Source organism: Hippoglossus stenolepis, chromosome 23 (genome assembly GCF_022539355.2).
Source record: "Hippoglossus stenolepis isolate QCI-W04-F060 chromosome 23, HSTE1.2, whole genome shotgun sequence".
Classification (NCBI taxonomy): Eukaryota; Metazoa; Chordata; class Actinopteri; order Pleuronectiformes; family Pleuronectidae; genus Hippoglossus; species Hippoglossus stenolepis.
Window position 1 is genome coordinate 5,209,179 of NC_061505.1, and position 26,138 is coordinate 5,235,316.

Below are 26,138 nucleotides of genomic sequence, written 5' to 3' on the forward strand. Positions count from 1 at the left end.
CACAGAAAGTTTGAGACACTCTTTAGCTGCTTTTTGAGCTTGAATCATGCAGAAAATCATGGAAACACTGGAGAGATTGTATAGGTGTTAATATGTGCGGAGTTGTATCCTTGCCGACAGAAGCACATTAAACCCATTAAACGTTCTCCGTCACTATGTGAAGCAATGAGCTCAGTTTCTCAGGGTCCCTGAACAAGTGAGCACTGATTGAGCCCGATGTTTTCATAATGCTCCTTTTCTCTCTCGCTGTCACACACACAAACAGGTACTCACACCACACACAGCCGCTCTGTGAGATTACCCCACTGACCCCGACCTCAAACAGTTGGTAAAAAAGCTAAAAATTAGCGAGATTCGCCTGAAAGTAGCAGCTGCCGGTTGGCGTCTGCTCGGCGAGATTTGCTGCGATTTCCCTTTCCAAACAATAACCTGGAATCGGAGAGAGGCGAAAAGCCGGGACACAATCTCGATCGGCGGCCAAAGCGGGATAAGAATACAAATGCCCGTTTCTGTGTGTGGGAGAGAAAAAGCGAAGCAGACCCGGGATTGCACACAAAGTCCTTCAAATCCTCGGAGGCGCTAGGGGCCGTCATGTACCGAGCGGTAAATTGATCATGACACGGCACCGTGGAAAAAAGAACCCAGAACGTACAAGCATGTCAAAGGCACAAAAGACGAGGCAGCGGATGCAGGGCCGGAGAGAAAGGGAACACACACAGACCGCATCATTTTTTACATCTCTGCTGAAAAGCGGCAGCGCAGCTTATGCGCCGGTGCCTTTACTTCCACACACACACACATGTGCACATTCACATGAGCCAAGAAGCTGCCGTATCCCACATACAGAGCATAATCAACACTTTGCCGTTTCCTGACAGTTGTACCGTTGTGTGCCCACCTCGCCTGGTCCGACACTCAGGAGCTAAATCTGGGTTCCGTGCACAAAGGAATCAGATGCCGACTCTTTGAAACTGGCCATTTTTACTGAATTGATGTATTTTCTAGGTTAAACACACCCTTCCTTTGAAGTGGATTTCTCCGTCCCAGAGCATGCAAGTATTATGCTCGCAACCTTGAAATATTAAAGGCAGAGCTCTGTATAAATATCTGGGTGAATCCTCTCCTCGACCGGCTACTGCATTTTTTCCACTGTGACACACTGGATACTGACCATCTGGATAAACCTAGCAGGATTTAGTAATGTATCCAAAAAGTAAATCTACCAGTGAAGTATTGGACGGGGGGCCGGGGTCAGACGAGTGACTGGCTTAACCCAAACAATCTGGCGTCGGTGGAGTAAAGACACTGACTTTCAACCTGCCGGCATTTGATGCTAAAATATTAATCACGGAATGTTTTTTCATCACAAGCTGCTTTGTTTCGGTGGATTTAGAGCTCGGGCCTTGGCAAGTCGACGACAGATTTTTTATGTCTACACCGTTTTTTTTACACGGAGGTTTAAATAGTTAATCAGGGGCCCTGTCTCGGAGGGAGCGGACTGCTTTGTTTGGACTGGACTTGTCAAGGCGATGTCGATGATCGCTAAATAAGAAGCGGTTTTACTGCGGCCCGGAGTGCAGCTTGTTTGCCGGAGAGAAACGTGTCCTCGACTGCACTGGGAGGATCCTCGTGTTCCAAATTGTGTCTTATCAATCAAAAATGTGTTGCAATGCAATCTAGCTTTTAACTGAAACTTCCAGTTATCATCTGCAAAGAGGGCTCCTGCAAACCCAGTTAAGTGCCCCCCCCCCCCTTTGCTGGGCTATTGTCTGACATGGCCCCACACAAGTGTCCCTGCTGAAGTGATGCTTAGTCTCGCGCTGCCCTTTGATCCGCTTCGCCTTGGCCTCCCTTGAACTCTCAACTCAATGCATTCCTCCCCTGCAACACCACACATGACACGGGAATTAAAGAGCAGGCTGAATGGACAGGGATAAATAGAGGCCATCACCCTATCATTATTACTCCAAGGGCCGACGGAGCATTTCTGAGGTGGTCAGTCTCCTGCTCAAAAACCTCCTACTGAGGTATAGATGCATTTTTCTAGACAGGTGCTCATGCAAATTGAAGAGAGGGGCATTGTGACGCCGAGAGTAAGTGCTCACATTTTGCTTTTGACCGCAGAGTTATGTTGGAATATTTCTGTCTCCATTCACAGGGACTCCCCCCCCCTGTGTTCCGAGTGATTAGGTGAACCATTGTGCAGCTAGTGGTTTTTTTTCTTCATGACTCATGCCAGCATCTTTTTCTTCCGTCCCCATGGGGGAGCGACCATTTTGTCTTTTATGCACCCAACAACAATAGGAAGTGCCGAGTTCTATACCCCTTTTGACATCAATACTCTTTCAGAACTATGTTGTTGAGGCGCGGCTCCTCTACAGCCGACCTGTCCTCTCAGCGCCCGGGGCTAGAGACGACGCGTGTAGCATACCTCAGCAGAAGAAGAACCTTCGCCCTGGTCCCTTCTTTGCTCCGGTCCCCCTTTTCCCCCCTACTCTCCCAGCCAATTACCAATTCCCTTTTGAGGTGCGATGACATTGAGTTTTGACAGCTGAAGGGTTCTCTCTTTTCTTTTTGTTGTCATTGAACTTGTCTCTCCTTCCTTCCATCTATCTCACCCCTCTTTTTCTCTTCTCTCTGTATGTTTTTTTGAAGATCTTTAATCTGGCCTCAAAGACAGGTGGGGTGGTTGAGCTGAGCACTAAATGAAAGCCTGTGGAATTGTAGTTGCCTCTTTGACCTCGGGTTCTCCTTCCTCGAGAGCATGCCTCGTTACTGGCAGCAGGATGTCACCTCAGTGCGAGCCAGATCAAACGCCGTGTGAAGTGCAAGCTCGCGCCGCGCGCACGCGCACGCGTCTGTGTGTATCAGCCGGAATCCTATTAGAAAACCAGATAATGTCAAAAACTGACGGGGAAAGGGAGATGAAAACCCTTGACATGGACACATTTTTAAAAAACTTTTCACGGTTCAAACTTTTCTGACAGACACAAAGTTTTAGCCGGAAGCATCAAATTCCCGTCGGTTGTCATTCTTTTTTTCCGCTTGTCTCCTGATAACCATCTGCAATTTACAACCTAAAGGTCAAAGTCTGCATGAGGAAGACTGAGGCTAATCCATCCGCCAAGGATAAGTCTTTTTTTATGACACTTTGTGATGAGTACGCTGACATCCTGGGTTCGGAAAATGTCTAATATCTGCAACATGCTGTGATATTGAAATTGCGATTTTTTCCATTGTGGATAGAAAACGCCTCAGAAGACAATAAAACAGTTTTTCAAAATGCTCCTGATGCCTGAAGCATATTTCTGTCTCCCCTTGTACCTTTTCCTTGCACCTGTTTATTTCGTTTTTCCCTCCGATTCCCCCTCATTCAATCTTTTCTCAATCTGGTGGTTCTGTCTGCTGGTGCAGGGAACAGGTCAAGGGCAGGAAAATGATATCATTCGCTCATTCTCTGGTCAAATTAGGAGTGGAGCAAACGGGCGCACGCACACAAACACACAGCGATGATGGATGAACGGTCTTTCACCAAGGATGTAAACATGATTCATGGTTCCTTTGTGGCCACACACATACACATGAATGTTCACACACGCTCTCGAACGTTCTTGCATTTGAGAAATGCACTCTTTTGTCAACACATCTCTTTATAATGCCAGATGGATTCCACCTCTGGCACTTCACTTGCAACAAAACCTACTACACTGTTTGAATGTCAACAACAAGAAAGAAACCGAGCGCGTTCAACACATTGCCTCCAGTCAGTCACGGCAGGTGGAAGCAGGTTCAAGGAGGTGTGTTGATACCCCCACACACACACACACACACACACACACACACACACACACACACACACACACACACACACACACACACACACACACACACACACACACACACACACACACACACACACACACACTTCAAGTGAAGTGACGAGGCAACTCTTTGTTGATGAATGTTCTTTTCCGCGACGCTTAAGCAGACACACATCCGTCTTCACATCGCGGCAAAACTCGAGTGGGAGGAAACGAGAACGGGAGACAGACAGAGATGGGAAAAAGAAAGTTGGAATAAAATGATGACAAGGGTGATGAAGAAAGAGAGAGAGGAGAACGAGAACAGCGCTGATGAAGGAAGAAGGGAACGGGGGAAACGAGACTAAAGCATTTAGTGAAATGCCTTTTGGGCAAATGTGCTAACATGTTCCATCAGTTATGTTGCCCTCGCTGCCGTCTGCCGAACGCTGCTGCTGCGTCTGAACTCGGGGGCCGCATCCTTGGAAAGGCGCATTCGTAGACTAATTACATCACAGCGACGCAACTAGATGTGTCCTTCCAACGCTAACCTATATAGTGGACTCGTTGTATCCCACAATGCATTGTGAAAAGTAAAAACTAAATAGAAAGAAACTTATAAACTATCTTAGTAGGAGGCAGCAGCAAACAGAAATGCCTTGATTGAAAAGAAATGAAAGCTGTAGCAGATACTTCATAGATTTTACTATTCATGTCGGGAAAAGACGCTCATTAGGAAATAATACGCTCCGACCGACATTGACACGTTTGAATTGTGCGACAACAATGACAGGGTCGTGTTTTCTTTTTCCGATGTGTTGATGAGTAGGGAAGAGTGGATGAGGGATTTCAGACACAGCCCTTGTAAATCATGCAAACATTTAAACTGGGAAATACAGCTGAGGTAATGGTGGGCCAACCGACCACCAAACTATGACTGCCACCCAGAGCGTAGCTAAAAGAAAGTGTGTGTGACCGCTCACATTCCGACATAATCTCTGTAAGATCCTTCATTCTCCTCTCCCTCCACATCCCCTCCTCCTTCTCATCTTTTTTTTAAATCTTTTTTCCAAATCGTTTTATCTCTTTATCTCATTCTTTTCACCTACTTTCATTTCCTCTCAGTTCTTTAAGTCACCACACACACACACGCACACACACACACACACACACACACTCGCATAAGTCCTTTATCTTCTCCTCCTCTTTCTCTGTGTGGCTTTTTATTCACACTTTACAGAAGACATCTGTTTTGTCCCTGTGCCGGATCCTGAAAATTTGACCTATTTCTTTTTGCTGAAAGACTCGGTGGCAGATTTTTTCACTCTTTCAACTCAGACCATTCCAGCAAAGCAAATTGTTTAAAAAAAACCTCTGCACATCATCGTTTGTGAATCCCTCTGTGAGAGTTATTTGAGATGACTGGCCAAGTTGATATGGATAAATGTTCCCGTCACCACTGAAGCCCGCTGCTCGGCCCCCCCGATTTGCAGGGACACTGACAGCACAGACCGCCGCGTCTCAAAACAAACATAAGACTTTAAGTTCTCCGTCATTTGTTGCCATAGAACGTGAACTCGCCACACTTTGATCTCGCCGTTTCTCTCAAGCTTCTTCTTCCCCCCAATTACTGTGGTCTGGGACCGCGGGAAGGCTCACGGGCTCACCCATTGGGTGCCGTCCAGCGGATTTGATCCCCCCCCCCTGCTCTGGCCACAGCCATCTGTGCCTGTTGGCGTTGTAATGAGAGACAAACGCCCGCTGGCCTCTCCTCCAATCCACGGCCTCGGCCCTTGTGCATGTGCACGAGCTCTGGGCAACAGTAATTTGGTATCAGCCTCCGATGCGTTCAACCCCCGTAGCCCCAGCTCTGCTCACGCTTGCGTAACCTTGCAGATGATGAAAAACTGGATAAAAGGATAAATATAAATTTGGGAATGTGAAATGAGCCAGGCACAAACAAATGCTGTTTTGCTGTCTGTCTGCTCAGTTCGGCTGAAGAGATACAGGAAACATTGTGCTTATCCCCTGAGCTAATCCCTTTAGACGAACGTCCAATCCCTCAAAGCATTACAACACTAGCTCATTGCAACACTAGCCAATGCTCTGCTTTGTCAAATGATGATTGTTTACAGCCTTACATTTAAATATTTGATTTTTTTTTTTTTTCCCTTCTGATAAATCCATTTCTTTAAGCATCTTTTTAAATTCCCCCTTCTTTTATAGCCACAGGGGGTTTTGGCTCTGGATTTTTTATTTTTAAATAGAAAATGTCAGATGTTATGTGTGACGGGTGGTGGAAAACATTCACGGACCTACAGCCAATCCACCGCGGATCCTAAAAATCTTTGGAAACGGCACAAATAATCCCATTTTTACAATCTACGAGCAAAGCCGAGGTTTTTTGCTAAGCTAATAACTCTGATTCCATAAATCCACGACAGTGGTTTTCTGCCAATCCCCTTATATAGTGGACAAGTTTAATGACATTTCTATATTGATTTAAAAGGAACAAGGATTTATTTATTTTTCTCCGGGTTAAAAATGACGAAAAGAAAGAAGCGTTTGTTTCTAACACAATATACCTGTTATTTGCTAAAATGGCTCTGTAATACGTCACATTGGGCGAGCGAGACTTTAAATTGACTTGTGCATGCAAGTCTGTGTGTGTGTGTGTGTGTGTTTGACTCTAAATCCCATAGTGGGTGCCTCCCCATAATAATGATGCTATTAAACCCAGCGCTTAAGCTGACTTTGCTTTCCTTCTCCCTCCTCCTTCATCCCCCCCTTCCCCACCTTCCTCCATCTCTCTACATTCCCTTGCCCTCTCCCAACACACACACACATCTTGAACACTCGGTTGACCCCCGCACCCCACCCCCTCAATCCCTCACTTTCTTCCCCCCACTGCATTATTAGTGCGTATAGCTCTCTCCTGGCTCTGCAGAAGCCATTAGCTGAGATTAGCAAGCGTAAGAACCAAGCATCTTTCTCTCTTTCTCTCTCTCGCTCACTTCATTTCTTTCTTTTTTTTTCGGGCTAGCCATAGCCGCCACGCTCTCTGAATGATTACCATCCATTATGGGGCCTTATTGTGCTGACAGAGGCAACTTCAGGCCCTGGCCTCAGCCGTAAAGAGAGAGAGAGAAGAAAAAGACTCATAATTTTAAGTAATGTGTGTGTGTGCATGGGAGAAAGAGAGAGAGAGAGGAGAGAGGCTGAAAAGGAGAAGAGATAAGGCCAGAGGGAACTGGGATGGTAGCATAAGGGATTTTGGACGCAGGAAGTGGCGACGGGGGAGCTGTGTGGGCATGAATGCGAAGCGAGGGAGACGCGATCGGCGGGGGTGGTCCTGATTTGTCGAGGTGTGATGGATGCGCGACAAAACAAATACACAAAGTTGCACGTGCAAATAAAACTGGAGAAGACGTCAAATCAGGTGTAACTTTTGATATGGCAACAAAGTAAAGAAATATATATAAAAAGGGTTCATTTCCTGGCTGCTGATGTGAGGTTGTTATCGTGAATTTGACTCTTGACTGGAACAAGAGGGAATATCAATCATTTCTCTCAATATCTACCCCCCTTCTCTTTATATATATAAAAGCAGAGGATGCTCCGACCGCCCAGGCCTGCGGTGATAATGTAGAGTCCTCATCATAAAACATATTTCAAAATGTTTTTCTGGAGAGTGCTCGGGGAAAAGTTTTATTGGTGGTTGGAGTTTGGGTTAAACAGAACAAATCGGTGTGATTTCAAAGAACGTGTAGAGGGATTTCTTCTCAAGCGCTCGCAACTCCCCCATCACGCTCCCTTTCTCTATCTATCTCCCTCTGTCTCTCTCTCACTCTCTCTCGCTCTCTCTCTCCGGCGGCTCCGTCTTCCCCGAGCTGCATGTCAATGAGTCCGTCCCAAAACGCCCTGTCAATATTCCTGACAGATCTCTAAAGCCTGATACTGTAAAACTGCAGGGGAAATGACAAGTGGTGGAGGTTCACCTGAGTTTAAATCTGTATTAGGGTTTTTGATTTAGAGAAAAGAGGGAAAGCGGGAGAGGGAGAGTGTGTGTTTATGTGTGTGTGTGTCGAACATTTGCTTCTGCCATCCATCAGCCTCATGGTCGTGACCACGTCTGCCGCAACCAGCCCTGGCCCCCTTTACAAGGCCCGGATTAGCATACCGTCAAATGCCTCTGCACCCCTCTCACTTTAGAGACGACCGAAACCTCAGCGGGGAAAAAAGTATCTCCCCACGCGTGTTCATATATGAATAAAACGTGACGGGCCCGGCGCCTACATATTCGCCGCCTCCGGGCATCGGTAAACACCAACTTCCTATATGCGCGCCCGTACAGTACATTAGCACCTTCCATGATTGCATCCCCCCCCCTCATCTGGTCTCTCCATCGCTCTCCCTTCACCCTCCCTCCCACTCCGCGAGCATCACTCTCAATCACACACATCTCTTCTTTCCTCCCATCTTCCCTCCTTCTCTTCTTTTGAGCCCCTGCTTTTTTTTTGTAATCTATTTTCTCTCCTCTACTCAACCTCTATCTCTATCTCTTCCACTACTTTAAATCTCCCCCCCCCCCGCTCAGCTACGCTATTCTCTTTTTGTTTTCCATCGCGTTTCTCTTACTCTCCATTTCTCTGCCTGCTTCTCACCAGTCAATAATGAAAATTGCTTGCTGCCTTGAATGGATTATGGGTGTGCGCAGGGGCCCTAGGTAGTTTGTTTGAAGGCGCGGCGGTGTCAAATAAAAAGGCCGGGCCATTTTCTACCTGCCACAGGCCCGCTGCCTCCATCACGCTATGCACACAAACACACACAGAACGGGGGGAAACAACACACACACACACACCAAGTCACACAGGTGCAGGAGTCACATGAGCAGCCACATGACGGAAAGAACCAGGAATAAACGCACACACACGCACACACACACATCTGATCAATGACAGTGGATCAAGCATCACCACTCCTGCCTCCACGCTCGAATGCTCTCCTCTACCTTTCTTCTCTCCCTTTCCTCTCCTCCCCTTCCCTTTCTCCCTCCGGTCATGTATTATGAATGCTGCCCAATTACGCAGCCCAGAATTCTTCATACGGCCTGGCACATTTATTTGTTTGCTTTTGTATCTCTTTGCCTCTCTCTTGTATGCAAAATCCTTCTGTGATAGAGTTGTTTATTCTTTGGCTCTGCCTCGCCGACATCAAACAACGAGCAGATTGAACGGGGACGGTGCGCGATTGATGGTCAATCCTCGGGTTGATACACGCCGAGAGGCAGGAGGAAGTAGTAAAACACGCCGGCGGGGGTACGTGCCTCGCCGCTTCTTGCTGAATCTAATCCAAGGCACGTATGCTTGCGCTGTGAAGCAAATATAAAAATATGTTTTGTTCTTCTGTTGGCGAGCTATCGTGATCACACTGCCCAGTTTGCTGCAGGAACCTGATCCGTGTGCACATCAGCACACTGCAACAGTTTGGAGATTTAAAGGTGCTTCCCCCCCCACCCCAATACTACAGTAACTGCCTCAAGCGGTGACTCATAACAAATATGGAGTGGACCCGCGAGTGGGAGTGTGTTTTTAAAAAATTTGGTCAAGCTCTGACTGACAGCTGCTGTGCATCGCTGATGAAAAGCAGCATCGCATCAAGCTCTGCATATTGCATCTTCCTCCAGCAAGTGCAAAAGCAGCTGCATCTGTTTGACAAATATGTTAAGACGTCGTTATTTCAAACATTGATGTGCGAGAGGGACGGGGGGGATTGTGCACCAGCCGCAAGATCAGAACGCGGTCTGCCTGTTTTAATGTCACATCCATTTAAACGCCACGTCCGTCGGCTGCAGGAGCGCGGATTGGGAGCTCGCCCCGTTGCTTCCGCGTGTGTGTGGGAGTGTGGGTTTTATAAATGCATGAAGGTTTTATGCATGTTTGTCTTTGAAAAGTGGCTCATTGTTTTTTAAGGGTGTCCAAGCAAAAATGTGAGGGGTGGTAGCGGGTGAACGGGCCTTTGTGGGGACGCACGATCAGAAAACACAGGAAATCAGTGTTACCACCTCCTGATCACTTTGTGGGAGGTGAAATACTCCTGATCTCTGCGAGCTTCCTCCAATCAAACCAACTCTCACAGTGGAAGATATCAAAATTTTGGCCATAACGATGATTCTCTGCCGCTGTCACTCCGGTATCATTCTGTGCAAAACATAAAAAAAAACGCTGCAAAAGAAATCATCCTAAAGAAAAACGCGGTGGTGCCTGTGAATGCAAGAGGAGCTTTGGGGCAAAGATTTCACAGCCACTAATAAGCATTCAGCCTCATCTCCTCCTCTGCCTTGTGGTGACTTGGCTGCTAATGTGTGACTGACAAGCCTCGGCGTCTGTGTTGATTGGGGCAGTTTTGCAGGTTGGCTAAACACGGTGCTGACGGACAGATCTGGGTTGTGTGTGTGTGGGTGTGTGTGTGTGTGTGGGATGGGTGTGTCCCCATCTCTCTCTCTCTTTGGCGCTGATTGAGCTGCGGCACTCAGGAAAGGTGCACGCTCTCATTTGAACACCGTGCTGTGTTTTGGATGAGGAAGATTCTGTGGGTGTTTTTTTTTCCACCATGCGACGGCCTTGGTTAGCTGGCTGCAGCGGGGAGTATTGGTTTTTATTTTTGCCAGATTGCCGGCCCTGCCTCTCTTGTTTGCCCGCTTAAATTAGCCCAGCAGGGACCTGTGTTTGCCAGAGCGAGTTTATTTTTTATTTTCTTTCGGTCCAATTCCAACATGAATTCCATCCATATCTCCTCCTCAGTCTCTCCCTTCCCCAACAAGCGATCAATACGCATTAGCTCTAAGCAGGCTCCCAGACAGAGAGGTCGCGAGGTCACGTATTAGAGTGCAACGCAAGGTCAGGCTCCGAATGGTCTTTGCTGATAATCACCGGAGCTCATGACCCATGTCGGTGCTCGACAATCACATTAAACAGAAACATTTTGTTTACTGTCCTGTGGTCTGTAAAACCACGATGAGCCCTTCTCCGTGTTTATTTAAACTCTACTCAGCATCTTAAGCAGATAAGAGCTCAGTGATCTTTTTAAATCCAGCCCAGAGCCGCTGTTGGTGATGTCCCAGTGGAAATAACAACAAAATGGCTCATTGATCAACTCGACACAACGACGCAGAAGGGACGAGGATCCCCTTCGCATTTATTCACCGTCTTGTTCCAGCGTCACCGTAGATGCGACCAGGACCAGGCGTCTAATTGCGAAGCCTCGTAACAACCACAGTCGGGGTTAATCAAAGATCTTGTGATGAGTGAGGCCCAGTTAATCCAGTTCAGACACTGTATCTAGGGTAAACCCACAGAATCCAGATGTTGTAAGACCCACACAACGCACCGTTAATGTGCCCACGCAGATGTCCTCACACACAACGGAGCGGACAAGACGCACACACACACCCAAATTCATTATTCAAACGAACAAACACACATTTATGTCTGCGCGATAAAATATTTAAGTACACGCTGGTGTAAACGCATCCGCGACTTCCAGCTCATTGTGTCTCCGGTAACCATGGAGATATGTTTTTTTTCCTAAACGAGGGATTTGTCCGAGACCAAGGGAATCTGTGCCAGGTCGCTTCTCATTTAAAAAACAAAACAGGAATGTTATTTTATTCATGTGGAATTGGGTGGTCTCCTCGCCATCTCTGACTCTCTCTCTCTCTCTCTCTCTCTTTTGCTCATCAACCACCACCCCATCCCTCCTCCTCTTCCTCCTCCCTCCTCCTCCTCCCGCTCTCGGACACCCTCGGTGATTGCGCTACGAGGACCTCAGCGAGGGCTCAAATTAATATCAACTTGTTAATTCCCTTTGAAATGAAAAGCAAAAGAAGAAGAAGACACAAAAAAAAACGGTAGCGCTGCAGAAAGGGCCGAGGAGCAGAAGGAGAAGAAGGAGAATTAAAGAAGCAAGCGAGGTCGCTGTTTGAGTTTCTAATTGCCGGGGCCCAGAATGTGACCTACAGATGTGAAATTCCCCACTTGATGAAATATTAACTAGATCGTGGGGCTTGACGGAGATCGGCTGCACTGGAGAGCCATGCGTGGAGGGAGGGAGGGAGGGAGGGAGGAGGAGAGGGTGGCATCGCAACTGAACACGGCTGAGGTTGATGGGGTCGTGTAGAGGAATGTGGGAATGGAATGGAACTCATTAGTAGAGAGAGAGGGAAGGGTGACAGGGACCTTTACTCATGTCTGTGTGTGTGTGTGTCTGTGTGTGTGTGTGTGTGTGTGTGTGTGTGCGCTGTGTGTGTGTGTGTGTGTGTGTGTTGGTGAAGGCTCCAGAAAGTTCCTCCAAGGTCTAACATGGCATAAAAAAAAACATACCGTTCACCTTATCTGCGGATTTACGACCCAACAAGCCATTCGTCTTTCTCCACCTTGTTAGTGTAGCGCCTCGACTCCAAAGTGTTGAGATAAGCGGAGCGGGGAGACATCACGAGGAATTAGGGAGTGGATTGAGTGTGATGGATGAGTCGGCGTCTTGATGTCCCTGACAGATGGGTGAGGAATGAACAAAAGTTTTTGGAGGAAACAAAAACTCGCTAATGGCGACGATCACATCTGCATGGGTCGATACCTGGCACTGGCACTGGCACTGGCACACACACAGACACACAGACACACACAGACACACACACACACACACACACACACACAGACCCCTTGACAGGAGCTCGACAACCTCCGGAAAAACCCGACATCAACATTGTAATGTAGAACCAGGACATTTGCCGTACATGTGTGTTTTTACAGCTGTGACAACTGTTGTCGGATGTTACAGCACAATTAGAATACCACAGATGTACCACAAAGACTCCCCCAGATGCATCCTGGAAAAAAAAAGAAAAAAGAACAGGGACAGTCACCTTCCACCCGACGATCTTCAAAACCCCTGATCCCCGGAGAGAGCATTTCAGCAGTTAGAATTTCTACAAAGGCGCCGTTACGCAGATTTCCAAGCACCTTGAATTATATTCGGATTTGCATATTCTGCCCCGTCGTCGTGGCGTCGTGTTGCATCCTAACAATACATATGTTGCATATTATACACAGAGCATCGCCTTGTCATTTGTGCCTGACCTGCTTTTTCAGTCTGGCCGGAGAAGGGGACCAGAGGCGCAGCGACAGGGGAGGGAGGGAGGGTAAAATAAATATATGGGGAATAACAGAAACTGTAGCCGTCTAAATAGAAGCGCTCCCAATGCCCCAAATTCATAATAATGTGGTCTGCACTGCAGATAAATAAAACACACCCAATTTTCTTGTAAGCATAGAAATGTGGGCCAGGCGGCTGTTTTTCTTTTCTTACTTTTAGAGAGCTGATTATTATTTTAAGCTTAAGCTGCTTCGGCTTTAGATTAATTGCAACCCCCCTGTACAAACCCCCCACCACCACCACCACGACCCCTACCTCTCACTTTACACCAGGGGTTAAATTAGCCGAAGTGATGAGGGCCATCATTAGTGCAGTGGGGTGCTGTGCAGGGCTGCTCGCGGTCGGCGCTCGCTTTCACGAGGCAGTGAATAGAGGAGGAGAAAAACCTGTTCAGCAGAAAGAAGGTGTACAGACGACGCTTCTGGAAACAGCCCGTGTCTGAGGCAAATCCTGGGCCATTGTTCTCAGATCAAAGCGAAAGAAAGTGGCAATGTAATACGAGCTCAAATTAAATGGATGTTTTGTCTTTTTATGTGACAGCCTCAATTCTGGCCTTGAGTTTTGATGTCAGGTTGTTCTTTTTGTGTTTTTTTTTTCTACCCGGCGGTTGTGTTGTGGCGAGGTGACGCAGGGGGGAAAATGGGGAAAGTGGAAAAAAAAAGTGTGGGGGGGGTGGGGGAGTCAGAGAGCTACGTTCCTTTTTCTGTTCTCGCCACCTTAAATTCGTAGGGAAGCAGGGACGCCGATTCACAGCCTCTGCGAACGTATCCCCTAACCCGACTTCGTGCCCGAGTATCGATCCGGCATCATACAGCCTTGATGATGCCGCACGTGATGCGCGGCGCCGCTCTGAGCGCTCGTCGCTGCTATCTGCCAAGCTGATGTCACTTCAAATCAATAACCATCTCGGTGTCATTGACTTCCTCCGCCACTCACACACATCACACACACACACACACACACACACACACACACTCGCCACCAGCTCCCTCATGGAGTCAGAGAGCAGAACGGGCCACTGTCAATGCAGACACTGTGTGTATGTTCGTGCGGCCATGTCAACACTGCGGCTGTCTCTCTCCGGTAGCTTAGGTTACCTCAATAGCGGCCATTCTCTCGCTGTTGCCCCACAAAGGGAGGACGGTAGGGGAAGGGGGCTGGTGGGGGTCATACATACAGTCAGGTGCTTTCACCTGCAACGTGTTGAGAGGAGGAGGCTGGGGGGAGGAGGGGTGGGGGTTGGTATTTTCAGCATGACACAGGATCCGTTTCCATCTGCTACCCCTGCCGCACCGCTGCCGCTCTCCCACCCACTGTCCTCCTTCATCCTCTGCCTCCGCTGGCCATCTCGCCGATTCTTTTATTCCTGGGATAGCAGCTGCCGGTAAGGTGATAGGTGAAACTCGCTCGCTCGCTCGCTCACACACACACACACACACAGAGAAAACACACACATGTAGGCGGGGATTGATGGCACAGGGAGCATTTGTACACTGGTACCAAGCAGGCACAGGTGTCCGGTAATTATTTCCTGTTTGACCTCGCTGGAACCTGAGGTTAAAGACACACAAAAAAAAAGAGATAACATTTTCCGTCTGTCTGCACTAATGCGGATATTTTGCAAAACAAACTTTTTCCTCTGTGTTTGTGCCTGTTGTTTGGACGCAAGCAATATTTTAAATATGGGCATTTTTCAGAACACCTTTCGAAGTGCAAAAACAAACACAAATGGTGTCTATATACCGTTTTATCCACATTTGGCTAGCACTGCGGGGTCTGATTACGGGTTGGCAACAAAATTTAGCATCGTTGAATCACCTTATCCGATGTTACCTGAACCACAGTGTTCTTTTCTGGTATTTGCCGAATCGCCGCCGACTGGCCCGGCGTGTTTGTTTGAGCGTTTGTGGTCGTGTTTGTTCTCTCGTCTGGAAGTAGATGCTTAAAAAAAAAAAAAAGCAAAGAAGAAAATATACCCACAGTAGTGTCGACAAGTCTTTAATGTCTTAACAAAGAACTTCATTGTTGTCGATCTCCTATGTAACCCGACCACACTTTTTCATTCAATAATGGGGAGCAGCTTAGAGGGAACAGAACCACGGCCCAGTTGCACTATGCATGAATTCCTTTTGTGCTCCTCCTCCATTATTCTCAGTTTTTCTTCTTTATTCTGACTTATTGGGCAGAAACACCACAGGGAGCAAACAAGCCGTGATTGTTAATTGTGTTTTTTACTGACATTCCTGTGCCCTCTCTCCCAAAGTGCCTCTGTGAGATCACAGTGCGTGACAGCGGGGACCAACAACAACCTGCCATTATCAAATTTCCCATTAGCGGCCCCAAAATGGCTGCCTCGTCAACAAACTGAGTAATGAGATCTAATAGAGCCGGAGCTGAAAATGAGACCTTAAGAGCGCGTTGCGGATCTGACCGGCTATTTTTTTTTTTTTCCTTCCTTCCCCTTCACTGGGAATAGTGTCAAGGAGAAGACGAGAATGAGGAACGGATGCTCAGAGTGGAGCGAGTAGCTAAGTGCACTCGAAGAAACGCCTCGGAGGAGAGGACTATTTTACATGCGGATTAGTGTGCGTATCGCTGCCATCAGACTGTGATATGGGGCCTTGATAGACTGTCTGTCTTTTGATGCCTTCTGAGGCGCGGGGGCCTTATCCCTCTCGCCAATCTTCTGCATCGCTCTCCTCAAACACACGTACACTGATCCGGGCCCTGTAGAGCCGCAGAGATGGGAGGGGGTGGGGGGGGAGAGACTGGATTGTGCGACGCATGTGTTGCTTTTTGTAAAAAGCAGATTTTGTGCTTTTGTTGAAAGTGAAATGCAAATATCTGAAGAGGCACATGTCAATACGCCTGCACACTTTTCTCATACACACACACACACACACCTAAGCGAGTCTACCTCCAAACATTGCACCTACATCTAAGTTAAGCCCCCCCCACAGCTGTGCATGTTTTCAGCACCTCATCTGCTCCTGAATGGTTTTTTTTGCTGCCACTTCATTTTGCATTGTCACACAAAATGAACACTGATGGCGAATAAGAAAAAAGCACTGCCTTTCCGCTACCCCCCCCCCAAACACTATTAAAATTGTTGTTATGTTTTCCACTTTGGCCCCCCGGTGAAAGTAACACATGGGGATTGTCTGGGCTTGAGCCAAACACACATAAATTTCAATATTAATTTGGTCGGCACCTCGGCGAGCCTCCCCAGCTTCCTAATCTCCCGCCGCATATCTTCATTATCTGAAAGTGTGCTTTCATCTTAATTCCATTTTCATCCATCAAACGTCGGGGAGGTTTGACCTTGCGGGATCTCGACGAAGATAGCGAGGGGTGCGAGGGAGGGAGCGCGGGCCGAGAGTGACAGAGATGAAGATACGGGGGATGGAGGGAAGTTTGGTGGAGATAAGGGGCCGAGTTGAGATGATGAACGAGGACGGAGGGACGGGGCGAACATGACGGTGGGGAAATGTGGGAGGTGAAATATCTCCACGTGCCAAAGTTGCGAGGTCTGCTGAATGTGTGCGTGAAGCCTCTCGTGATCCTCGTGTTGCACCAGTAAAGTGTAGAGACCGCACACACAGAGACACACACACACACACACACACAGACACAGACACACACTATCCGTTTCTCTTCACTCATTCATTCCTCACTTGCCTCGGGCCTGTTCACTTCCTCCGCTCTCTGTCACTTTATTTATCCTGACATTGGGGCTTAATTACTCATTTGTAATAATTGTTTTCGTAATTGTTCGGATCATAATTGTCCTATGCTGCTGTTGTCAGGAACAGGTGGCGGATGGGACCTGTAAGGGAAGTGTGTGTGTGTGTGTGTGTGTGTGTGTGTGTGTGATGTGTGTGTGTAAGCGATATGATCAGGACATACAGTTGGCATTCAGGCAAAGACGCGCCACCTGGTGGTGCTGTCCTGACGAAATGAGGGAAGTGTGGACGTTCCTAAAGACGACACAAGGACAAACACACACACACACACACACACACACACACACACACACACACACACACACACACACACACACACACACACACACACACACACACACACACACACACACACACACACACACAAGGCCGGGCGCTACACACGAGGAGACACACACTACTTATCCCACATGAATGATACATGCCCGCATGCTCATACTCAAATAGAACGCCTCATTAGCGGATAAGCTGGATATGCTCTCTAACCTCCCTCAATCCATCTCTCTCCTCTCCTTTGCCTGTTTGGATGGCGGCCCTGATCCCCTAAATGCAAGTTATCTGTCATCAGTGGCTCAGGATGGTAAATAAAGAATCATTTATCAGCCTTATTAAAGCCTGTACACTGCTCTCCCTCTCCCCTCCCTTATCTCCGTCATTGTCTTTCTTTATCCCTCTCCCCCTCCATCTGTCTATCCCTGTAGATCAGATCCTTTCTTCTCGCTCTCTCTCTCTCTCTCTCTCTCGGTGACATTCGTTTTCCATAGATGCAGCGTTTGAAGGAAATCTGTGCCTCTGTGTGGGACAGGTATAGCAAATCAAAACAATAGCATAGCATTTGGCTGCTGTGGTTGCCGACTCCCGGGCGTCGCTGATGCCATGTCATGCTTTCTGCTGACACCCGGACCCGTGTCACAACAAGCTAACGTTACAGTGCCAGCCCGGGGCTCGTCACAAACTGACAGGAGTAGGTCGTTGGTCAGACACAGTGCTGCCAGGGCTGTGATGGATCCCCCACACACACACACAACACCTAGACCCCCCTCACACACACACACACACCAAACGCCAGATCTGGGAACCTGAAGCCGATGGCGTTGTGACATGCGAAATGACATGACAATGCCAAAGACATGACACACACCAGACACACACACACTCGCAGATAGGCAAGAGGCACTTGAATGCTTGAGCGCGCATGGAGTGATTTCACCAGTGCATGTGCTCACGTGCACACGCCCGGTGAACGCTACGCCGTTCTGCTGTCAGTTTGCTAACGAGGGCTGAAGCTGAAGGGGGGAAAAAAAGGAAAGAAGTAGGAAATGCGATCTAAAGATTTTCAAGCAGACTCTATGTAAGGAACACCGGAGTCTGGGTTTTGGTTGACGCTCGTCCGCGGTGTCTGCCAACGCCCGTGTCAGCAGCAGCAGCAGCGGCGGCTCTAACATGGCGACACAGGAGAAGGCCCCATCCATTCATAATGAGAGGATGTAACATAATTCACATCGTCGGGACGTTGCCGTGGAAATCCAGCATAAATTCTTACCGCAGCATAATCAGAAAAGACATCAGATATTTGGTCGACAGTGACAAGGCTCGCTCTATGAATCAGGAAGCTTTTAGTTTGTTCTTTTCAGCCTCAGCTACATGACACCGCGCCCGGCACGATGGCGTTCCTGCAGTCCTGAGGAAAAAAGCACAAAGGCTGTTATTTGTCGGCTGGAAGCTAATCCACTGCCACTCAACATGAACCCCCCCCCGACACATCTCAGCCCCTCCATCCCATCAACCAAAAAAAAAAAAAAGGCACTTCTCCTTTGCTATTCAGAGCAGGTCAGGGGTTGGACTAAGCTTCTGAAGATGTTCAAACGCATCCCCCAAGAATAGTATCTCTGTTTCACCAGTGGCCTAATCCGCCACTTGAAGAGCAATTAAAAGTTTAGCCCAGACTTTAAGAAAGTAACCATGTGTGATCTTTTTTTTTTTTCCTCTCCCTGTTTTTCTTCTTCTTCTTGCATGTCTGTCTCTCTCGGACATGGGGTGCATGCTAATAGGAAAGTGCTAACCGTGGCACTCTTCCAAACACACTGGGAAAAGAAAAAGATTGTAGAGGGGGGTGTTGGATGAAGGAAGAGAATTGAACTGGGGATGGAAGGATCACCCACTCTTTGGTTTTCTTATCATCCGTTTCCCCGTCCTTTTAATTTCTGTCCTCCCTCCCTTCCTCTGCTCCCTTAAGCTCTCTCTCCAACTTTTGCATCTTTTATTCTCCCTCTTCGATTCCCACTTCCCCTTTTTTGCTCGTTCCAAAGTGGTTCCCATGGCACAGAGCGCTGAGACTGAGAACTTATCGCCACAGAGTTCCTTCGGCGGACCCCTTGTGCAACAACTTTTTATGGCGCAGCCTCAACCGTACAACCGTCGGCGGCATCAGGGAGTTCGTGTTTTGGGCTTCCTGCTGTCTTTTCTTGGATGTCTTAAACGGTCCCGTCTTTCTGGGGCACATATATTTATACTAGCTCTTTCTTCTGCCAAACAGCGCAATAAAGGGTCAGTAAAGACTCGAGAGAACGCCAGTGGACAAGCGCCGGAGGACATTCAAGTGATTGGTGCGCTGTCAGATCGTAAAATGGCCACATGGTTGAAAAACCTTCACGATTTCAAAGATCTGAAAAAGAGCGCTAATAACCATCATCGGCTCTTAACGAGACTGTGTTGCCCAAAATGTCTGCACCTCCTGTAATAAAACTGCTTTTAAAAGGTGTTTAAAGAATGTTATTAACAAGCCTGGTGCCCGTTCTAAGACCTCGCAGCTCTCATAATTTCAAATGAGAGAGAGGCATTCAGAACGAATCAATCGAATCAGTCTACCTCTGTCTCTTGTTTACGCTCAGATCAATTGCTTCGTGCACAGTTCAGGTGAGGAACTGGCAGCTGAATAGGCTTGTACACCCCGGCTGTCTAAAAGGATGTGAAAAAACAACTTTTCTTTCAAACTCAGCAGACGAGAACATGAAGAGAGGAAGAAAAAAAACCCCCCTCACGCTCTGCATCTATGTTGCCTGTGAAGATACCGTTGGAAAAAAAAAAAGTCAGAGAATGAACCCGCAAGAGCCGCTATTATATATCAGTTTTGTTTGTCTTTCTTTTCTCTCTTGGAGGCTTGGGTGTTCTTGTGGAGCCGTTACCCCACTTTTCTCCTCTTCATCCTGTAGTTTTTCCTGTCTTTTTGTTCTCTGGGAGAGGGTGACCTGGGAGGAATGTGCGCGGAGGAGTGAAGTCTGAAGAAGCGAAGAGGAGCGCCGGAGCTTGACAGGGCCAAACCTATCATCCAGGCCAGAACATGATACCTGAGCCTGTGCAGGCGGTTGCACTAACAAAGCTGCAGCCAGCATTCGCACAACTTACTCGGCCCTATCCAAAAACCCCCTTTTTTGAAATTCCCCTGGTCACTCAAGGGGGGGGGGGGAATACACCTGAGAGGCCCCCTTGTTTGTGACGACTGAGGCCAGACAGCATCAGAATCCTAGGTGACCCCGTAACGTCGCAATTAAGTGCAACTGAGCAGCACCCAAATAGAACCTGAATCCACCCGGATCAGTTTCCAATTGATTTCCAGACAGACATTCACCTCGAGGGCATTTGTCTCATTTATCGCTTCAACATCAGCGTATCTCGTGATCTCTTTAATTCGCGGGACTGGAGTTACAGCGAGCTTCACCCGCTTTGCAAACGCAAGCAGCCCTGATTCGATCCCGGCTACGGATGTTGTTTGGTGTACCGTGGCCACTTGGCACTTTTCCGCTCGTCTCGGGTGGCGTATCACAGGTCTCTGTCTGGTTGCCCATTAAAAATGAAACATGCCTTCTTAATTACCGACTGGCGCTTTTGGCAATCAAGGCCGTACTCTTGTGTTGACCTCCTCCTCTTAACCTCTCAGAGGCTCTTTGCCCCCCCCTCGTTCGACTGCCCTTCTTAACTTCCTTTTGCATCTCATACCTCCTGCTCTGGCTCCCTCCATCTTTCTCGGTTGACTGCAATAAGACACTGGGCCCTGCAGTTCATGTTTGCTCCCCTTTCCCCGAGTCCGGCCCAGCCACAATTACTTCCTGTGGTTCATGGCGGTGGGTCACTGCCACCCGCCAAAGGTACTTACAGCTGAAATTACACACACTGACTTTTCCAGACTCACCTCCACCCGCCCATTATCCTGCACTCTTTTTCCTTGAGGCATCGGGGGAAGGTGGGCTTAATTACAAATCCAGACGAGAAGCACTGGTTTAAAAGGGTGAGGAGCCTTAACACAGTCGCCACTGTGTATGCACCGCTACATGTGAGCATTCATGAGTGACACTGAAATTACTGCATAGCCTTAAGTAATACGTCCTGACTCCGAGGTTCCATGCACAAGCAGAGCGCCCCACTAAACAATGTGTTACCAGTTCAAGATTTACTGGGGAAAAAAAAAACAAAGAAGGTTGAGACAGAGTGCGACTGACAGCAGCTCCATGTTAAGTTGGAGGGAGGAGGAAATGAAAATCAAATGCAAGGGGTCACACATTATTGACATGAGTGGCACCGTCCTGTTTTCATTGGCTCCAGCTCCACTAGAGTCGGTCGGCCCATATGTTTTCCCTTTAGCATCCGGGGGAAAGATCTGGCCAGGCTTTCGGCCGGAGTGCTCCCAATAAACCTGTGGCTTGTTTGCGCTGTTCATTTTTTGGGGTGACGGACTCGCTCAGTCACCCGTGACTGTCACCAGCTGGCTTTGAATCACAGGCGCGCCCCGAAGAGGCCCGCTTTTTGCTGTCGGGACCCCAGGAGGAGTCCCAGCATCTGGTGGATATAAAGCAAACTAGTGCTAACCTGTAATGAAATACATAAATTAAAGCTAGAAGTCTGCAGAGTGCAAACCTGGACCCAACAGTCCCCTTTCAATTCATTCAAGCTGCACTATATTACACACACTCATAGATAACAGGTCCTTATAGAATTTTTTTAAATCATTGAATTGGTGAAAATGTCAAAATGAAAGAAAGTGAAGGAAAACTCTTGGATCTGCACCAAAATGTTACGATTTCTTCTCTGACCCATAGAAAATCCTTCCCTCAACTTTCATGCTAATCCTGCCAGCAAACAAACAAATGCAAACAAGAACACATATTTGGCAGAGCTAAAGAATTACTAGAGGGTACGATATGGAGTTTTCTACTCATGCATGTTTAAGTGGGAGACTCTTGTTTAGATTTTTTGTATATCTAAAGCCAAGGCTATAAAAAACTATCCATCACTTTACAGCCGGTCACTCAGCTGAACTGAAAGTCATTTTACCGCCATCATGCGGCTCTCCTCTCAAAAACGTTAATGGAACTGGGGTCACGACATCTCTTTGCTTTTGTGTTTGCGTGCGCCAGTGTTTCTGACCTGGTCACCGCCGAGGTGATTGGCAGCTGCGCGGGCCGTGAGGTCGGGAGGTCGTGGTTGGGAGGCAGAGGGGCCACAATCAAAGGGCATGTACTCAGTCAGGCTCGAACAACTCCCCGGGCCTGGAAATGACCAGTATCTGGTGAGAGGGAGAGAGGAGGGGGTCATTCTGTGCCGAAGACGGGGGCTTTTATTTCTCAAGGTGTAAAAGCTCCTTCGCTCAAGCATTAAAATATCTTTGGGGCAGTCGTCAGCCCTGGTTGTGTGTGTGTGTGATCATTGTGTTAATTTTTCCCTGTGGTTTGGCCATGTGACAATCTCCCCAAATATGTTTTCCTACGAATACTTGAGACTGATACAGAAGGAAAACCACATGTAATTGTACGTGTTAGCGTGTTGGACAGTTCCTTTTCGTATTCCCCGGCTACCACAACCGGCAACACACACCTGGACGCGCACACAGACATGACTAAAAAAAGAATTGCCTTTTATTTTATTCATTTATTTAAAGACACAGAATGAAGGGAGCGAAGGTCGCTGTGCAGGCGGCGGTTGCTGCAGATTCTAATCCAAAGCCTCTGGCGATCTCTGCATGAACTCCATTTCTGGTCTGCAAACAAATTAGCTTTTTTTCTCTCCTCTCCCCTTTTTCTATCTCGCTCTCCCTCCAGTGAAACTAAGGGGAAATTCAGGTGAATAAAATCTATTTGTTCATTTAACTTTTCCCCGTCAGCTTATTTTTCTCTCTCCCGAACTCAATTTTCCCTCCGTGTGCGCACTTGCTCGGGCGTTTCTTTTCCTTGCAGCGGCCTCGCCAGCAATTCATTAGGCAACAGTTGTTTAATCTGTATCATTACAACACCATGTGTCCCAAGGAGCATGGAGCTCGGCTAAATCTGATCCAGACAGAGTATTTTTTTTTTACCCGACCCCACACACACACACACACACACACACACACACACACACACACACAGACACACACACACACAAACCGTGGAACATCTCACAACACAACAAGCGAACAAAAAACAAACAAACAAAACAAAAAAGAAAAAACGCAGTTTAATATCGTCACATCTCTTCAAGTGTTATTACACTTATAGGGAGCAGTTCTCCTTCTGGGTCCCGATTTTAATTATGCAACAAATGTTTGACTATCCAAGTGAAATTTGCATGAATATTTATAACAATTCATTTGTTGAGTGTTGACTGTAATTACATGGAAACATGATTTATTGCCAAGATTGCTGTGTTAGCCAGCCAGCCAGAGAGAGAGAGAGAGAGAGAGAGAGAGAGACCTCGAAGAAATATTTTAATAAATGCAAATTTGCACACAGACACACACACATAGTGAAAGGAAGCCCACTTTCCCGATGGCTTGTGGGAAATTTCATTATCAGAAATATAATTTTCCACAGTGTGCTCCTGGCAGAGACGCAGAGTTGGTTACAGTAAGGGTCATGGGACGGCGAAATAAGAGCCTCACCTCTCAACGCTCCGATATGTCTGTGTGTAACGTAGTTGTGTGTTTACGCTTCATTTGTCGCTCGTTTGCTAAAGATGCACTCACACACACGAAATACCTGCGGAAATGACAGGAGCTTGACGTGTTGACGCCTGCATGTCAGAGCAGATGACAGGGTTCGGTGGGCTATGGATAAATGTACAAATTGAGGACGCAGTTACTAATCACAGACGCTGATAAGTGATTCTTACTTCATCAGGTGAGACAACTGGGGGGGAACAAATGGAAAGATAGGGAGATAGAAAGAAAACATTTTTTGAGTAATGGGCCTCTACCCTCGTTTATTATTCTGGTGATGGAAAGAACGGAACAAGGGCAGAGGGAGGGAAGGCGACTGTGAGGAAGTGATGAGGTCCAGGAAGGGGCAGGAAGCGAGGATGCAGCAGCAGCACAGGCGAGCTCTCACTGTGTTTGTGTCTAATTAATGAATGGCATTAGCCATTTGTTATGCCATTTATTCCGGTAATGACCAAGTCAGGTCTTTCATTCCGCGTCTCATGCTCATTCTCCCTCTTTCATCCCCCCTTTCTCTGCTGTTACCTTTGAACGGCGCTCAGACAGGGATTGAGAGATTGTAGAGAGAGGAAAGGAACCGCACTGAGACGGTGAGAAAGAGGCCTCGGCTTTAATGACATGCTCTGTTACTGCTTAACGCAAGACGCTGTTCGATAATGTGTGGGGCTACACATATTGACAGTGTGAACCCATGGCTCGTGTAGAAAAACCTTTGGTGTGTGTGTGCGTGCGTGTGCTCACAGGCAGGGGAGTGCCTGTGAGCACACGTATATTTGTCTTTGCGCTTGAGCTCTGCAGAACTCGTGCAGAGCCCCGTCCTCTTTTTAGTGGTCAAACAAACGAGTGATGATTAAAGGTCTGTGTTGTGATGGAGTTGTCTGTGTTGTTTATTTGGATCAGGAGAGGGACATCACAGCTAGCTTGTAGATTGAAGGGTTCTCTAATGGTAGTGTTTGCGAGTAGAGTCTAGCGAGCACACTTCTGCGCCTCTTTACCCTAACCCCCCTTTTTTCTCACCTATTTTTCTACCACCCTGACCCGAATCCCCTTTCTGAAACCCAGAGGACCCAACTCCCTCCTCGACGTCTAACAATAATAGTCCCTTTAATAGTGACCCCCGGCCGTTTGGTTTCTCTTGTAGCCGTTTCGCCGAGTGACCTTCTCGGTGGTGAGCCAGCCCCAGGACCCTCACCAGCAGGGATCGCTGCAGAGCTGCTACGACAGCGGCCTGGACGAGTCGGAGACGCCCAGCAGCAAGAGTTCATCGGGCCCCCGGCTGGGCGCCCTACCCCTCCCCGAGGACAGCTACGAGAGGACAACGCCGGATGGCAGTGTCGGTGAGGCAGAGCACTTGGAAAATGGTAGGGGCAAACACTGAAAGGAGGTTAAGAAAACGTTAGAAGACATAGGAAACACACACACACGTACTGGCCAGAGCATTCAGGAAGCTCGTCCGATGGTAGACAGCCGCACAAACATGCAGGAACATGAGCTTATCTCTCCTCTCTTGTTAGGATTGCTGTTATCACGTAGACGCCTCTTCGTGTTTGATGATTTCTGATATTGATTAGTTATTTCTGCAGCGTAGGCGATCAGGCATGATGCTGTGTTACAGTAGCTGTTGCAACTTTTATTAAAGATAACACCCTTCCACCAAAGTACATCATGTGAAGACCTAAGTCTCTGTTTCAGAAACAGCGTGAAGGCTCGTTTTGATCAAAGGTGCAACATGCACCATCCTTTTAGATCAGACCATTGTGTTACTGCCGTTTCGGACTTCTTTCAAGTTCCCATTGAATTTCATTTGGTGTTCAGGTTCTGCGTTGACTGAGGATAGATTCTGAGTAAGATCTCAATATCTGGTCTTCTGTTTTTGAGATACGTCGGGGGTTTAACCTTCAGAGCGGCTAGTTTAGAATCCATATGGACAGCTGCTGTGCTGATTTGCAGTGTGTGCTTGACTCAGGAGTTGCTAATTTTGCTCCAACCGTGAGATAGAACTGATGTTCTGTAGGTTGTAATGTGGAAAGGCTGCAGCCTAGAGGGAGTGAGTGGGAGCAATGCAAACAGAGTCTATTGTAAAAGCAATCCCATCGGTACAGTACCGCATCTTCCCTTGCAGAACCCTCTGCAGCGAGCCTGAGCTTGTTTCCAACACCGAGGCCAAAATATATTCATCTGTATGTGTGTGTGTATCTGGGTGTGAGAGTGTGTGTGTGGATGTGCAGTGAGAGATGGGGGTAATGGTCCCATTCATAGTCTCGGAGGCTGAGGCGATGCTTAACAAGGAGGAGCTGTCTTGAGAGTGCTAAGCCTAAGTGCAGAGGCTCTCCCGGCATTGCAGTTTAGGATGAGGACATTCAAATGGCTTAAAGATTCACATCCTCTTATTTTAGACAGACTTGTTTTGGAGATGAT

General features: G+C 47.7%; 1 protein-coding gene across 5 annotated transcripts in view; it reads left to right on the plus strand.

Moving 5' to 3' along the window:
- The window catches only part of pcdh7b (protocadherin 7b), a 103,277-nt gene that overhangs the window by 23,376 nt on the left and 53,763 nt on the right, over positions 1–26,138 (plus strand). For 2 of the 5 annotated variants that reach the window (XM_035149304.2, XM_035149301.2), the window contains exon 2: positions 24,862–25,081. The exons of 1 other annotated variant lie outside the window; for it this stretch is intronic. In XM_035149304.2, the coding sequence (XP_035005195.2) occupies positions 24,862–25,081 (220 nt within the window). The remainder of the gene's footprint in view (positions 1–24,861; positions 25,082–26,138) is intronic. 2 more of the 5 variants (XM_035149305.2, XM_035149302.2) reach the window with 1 other exon arrangement.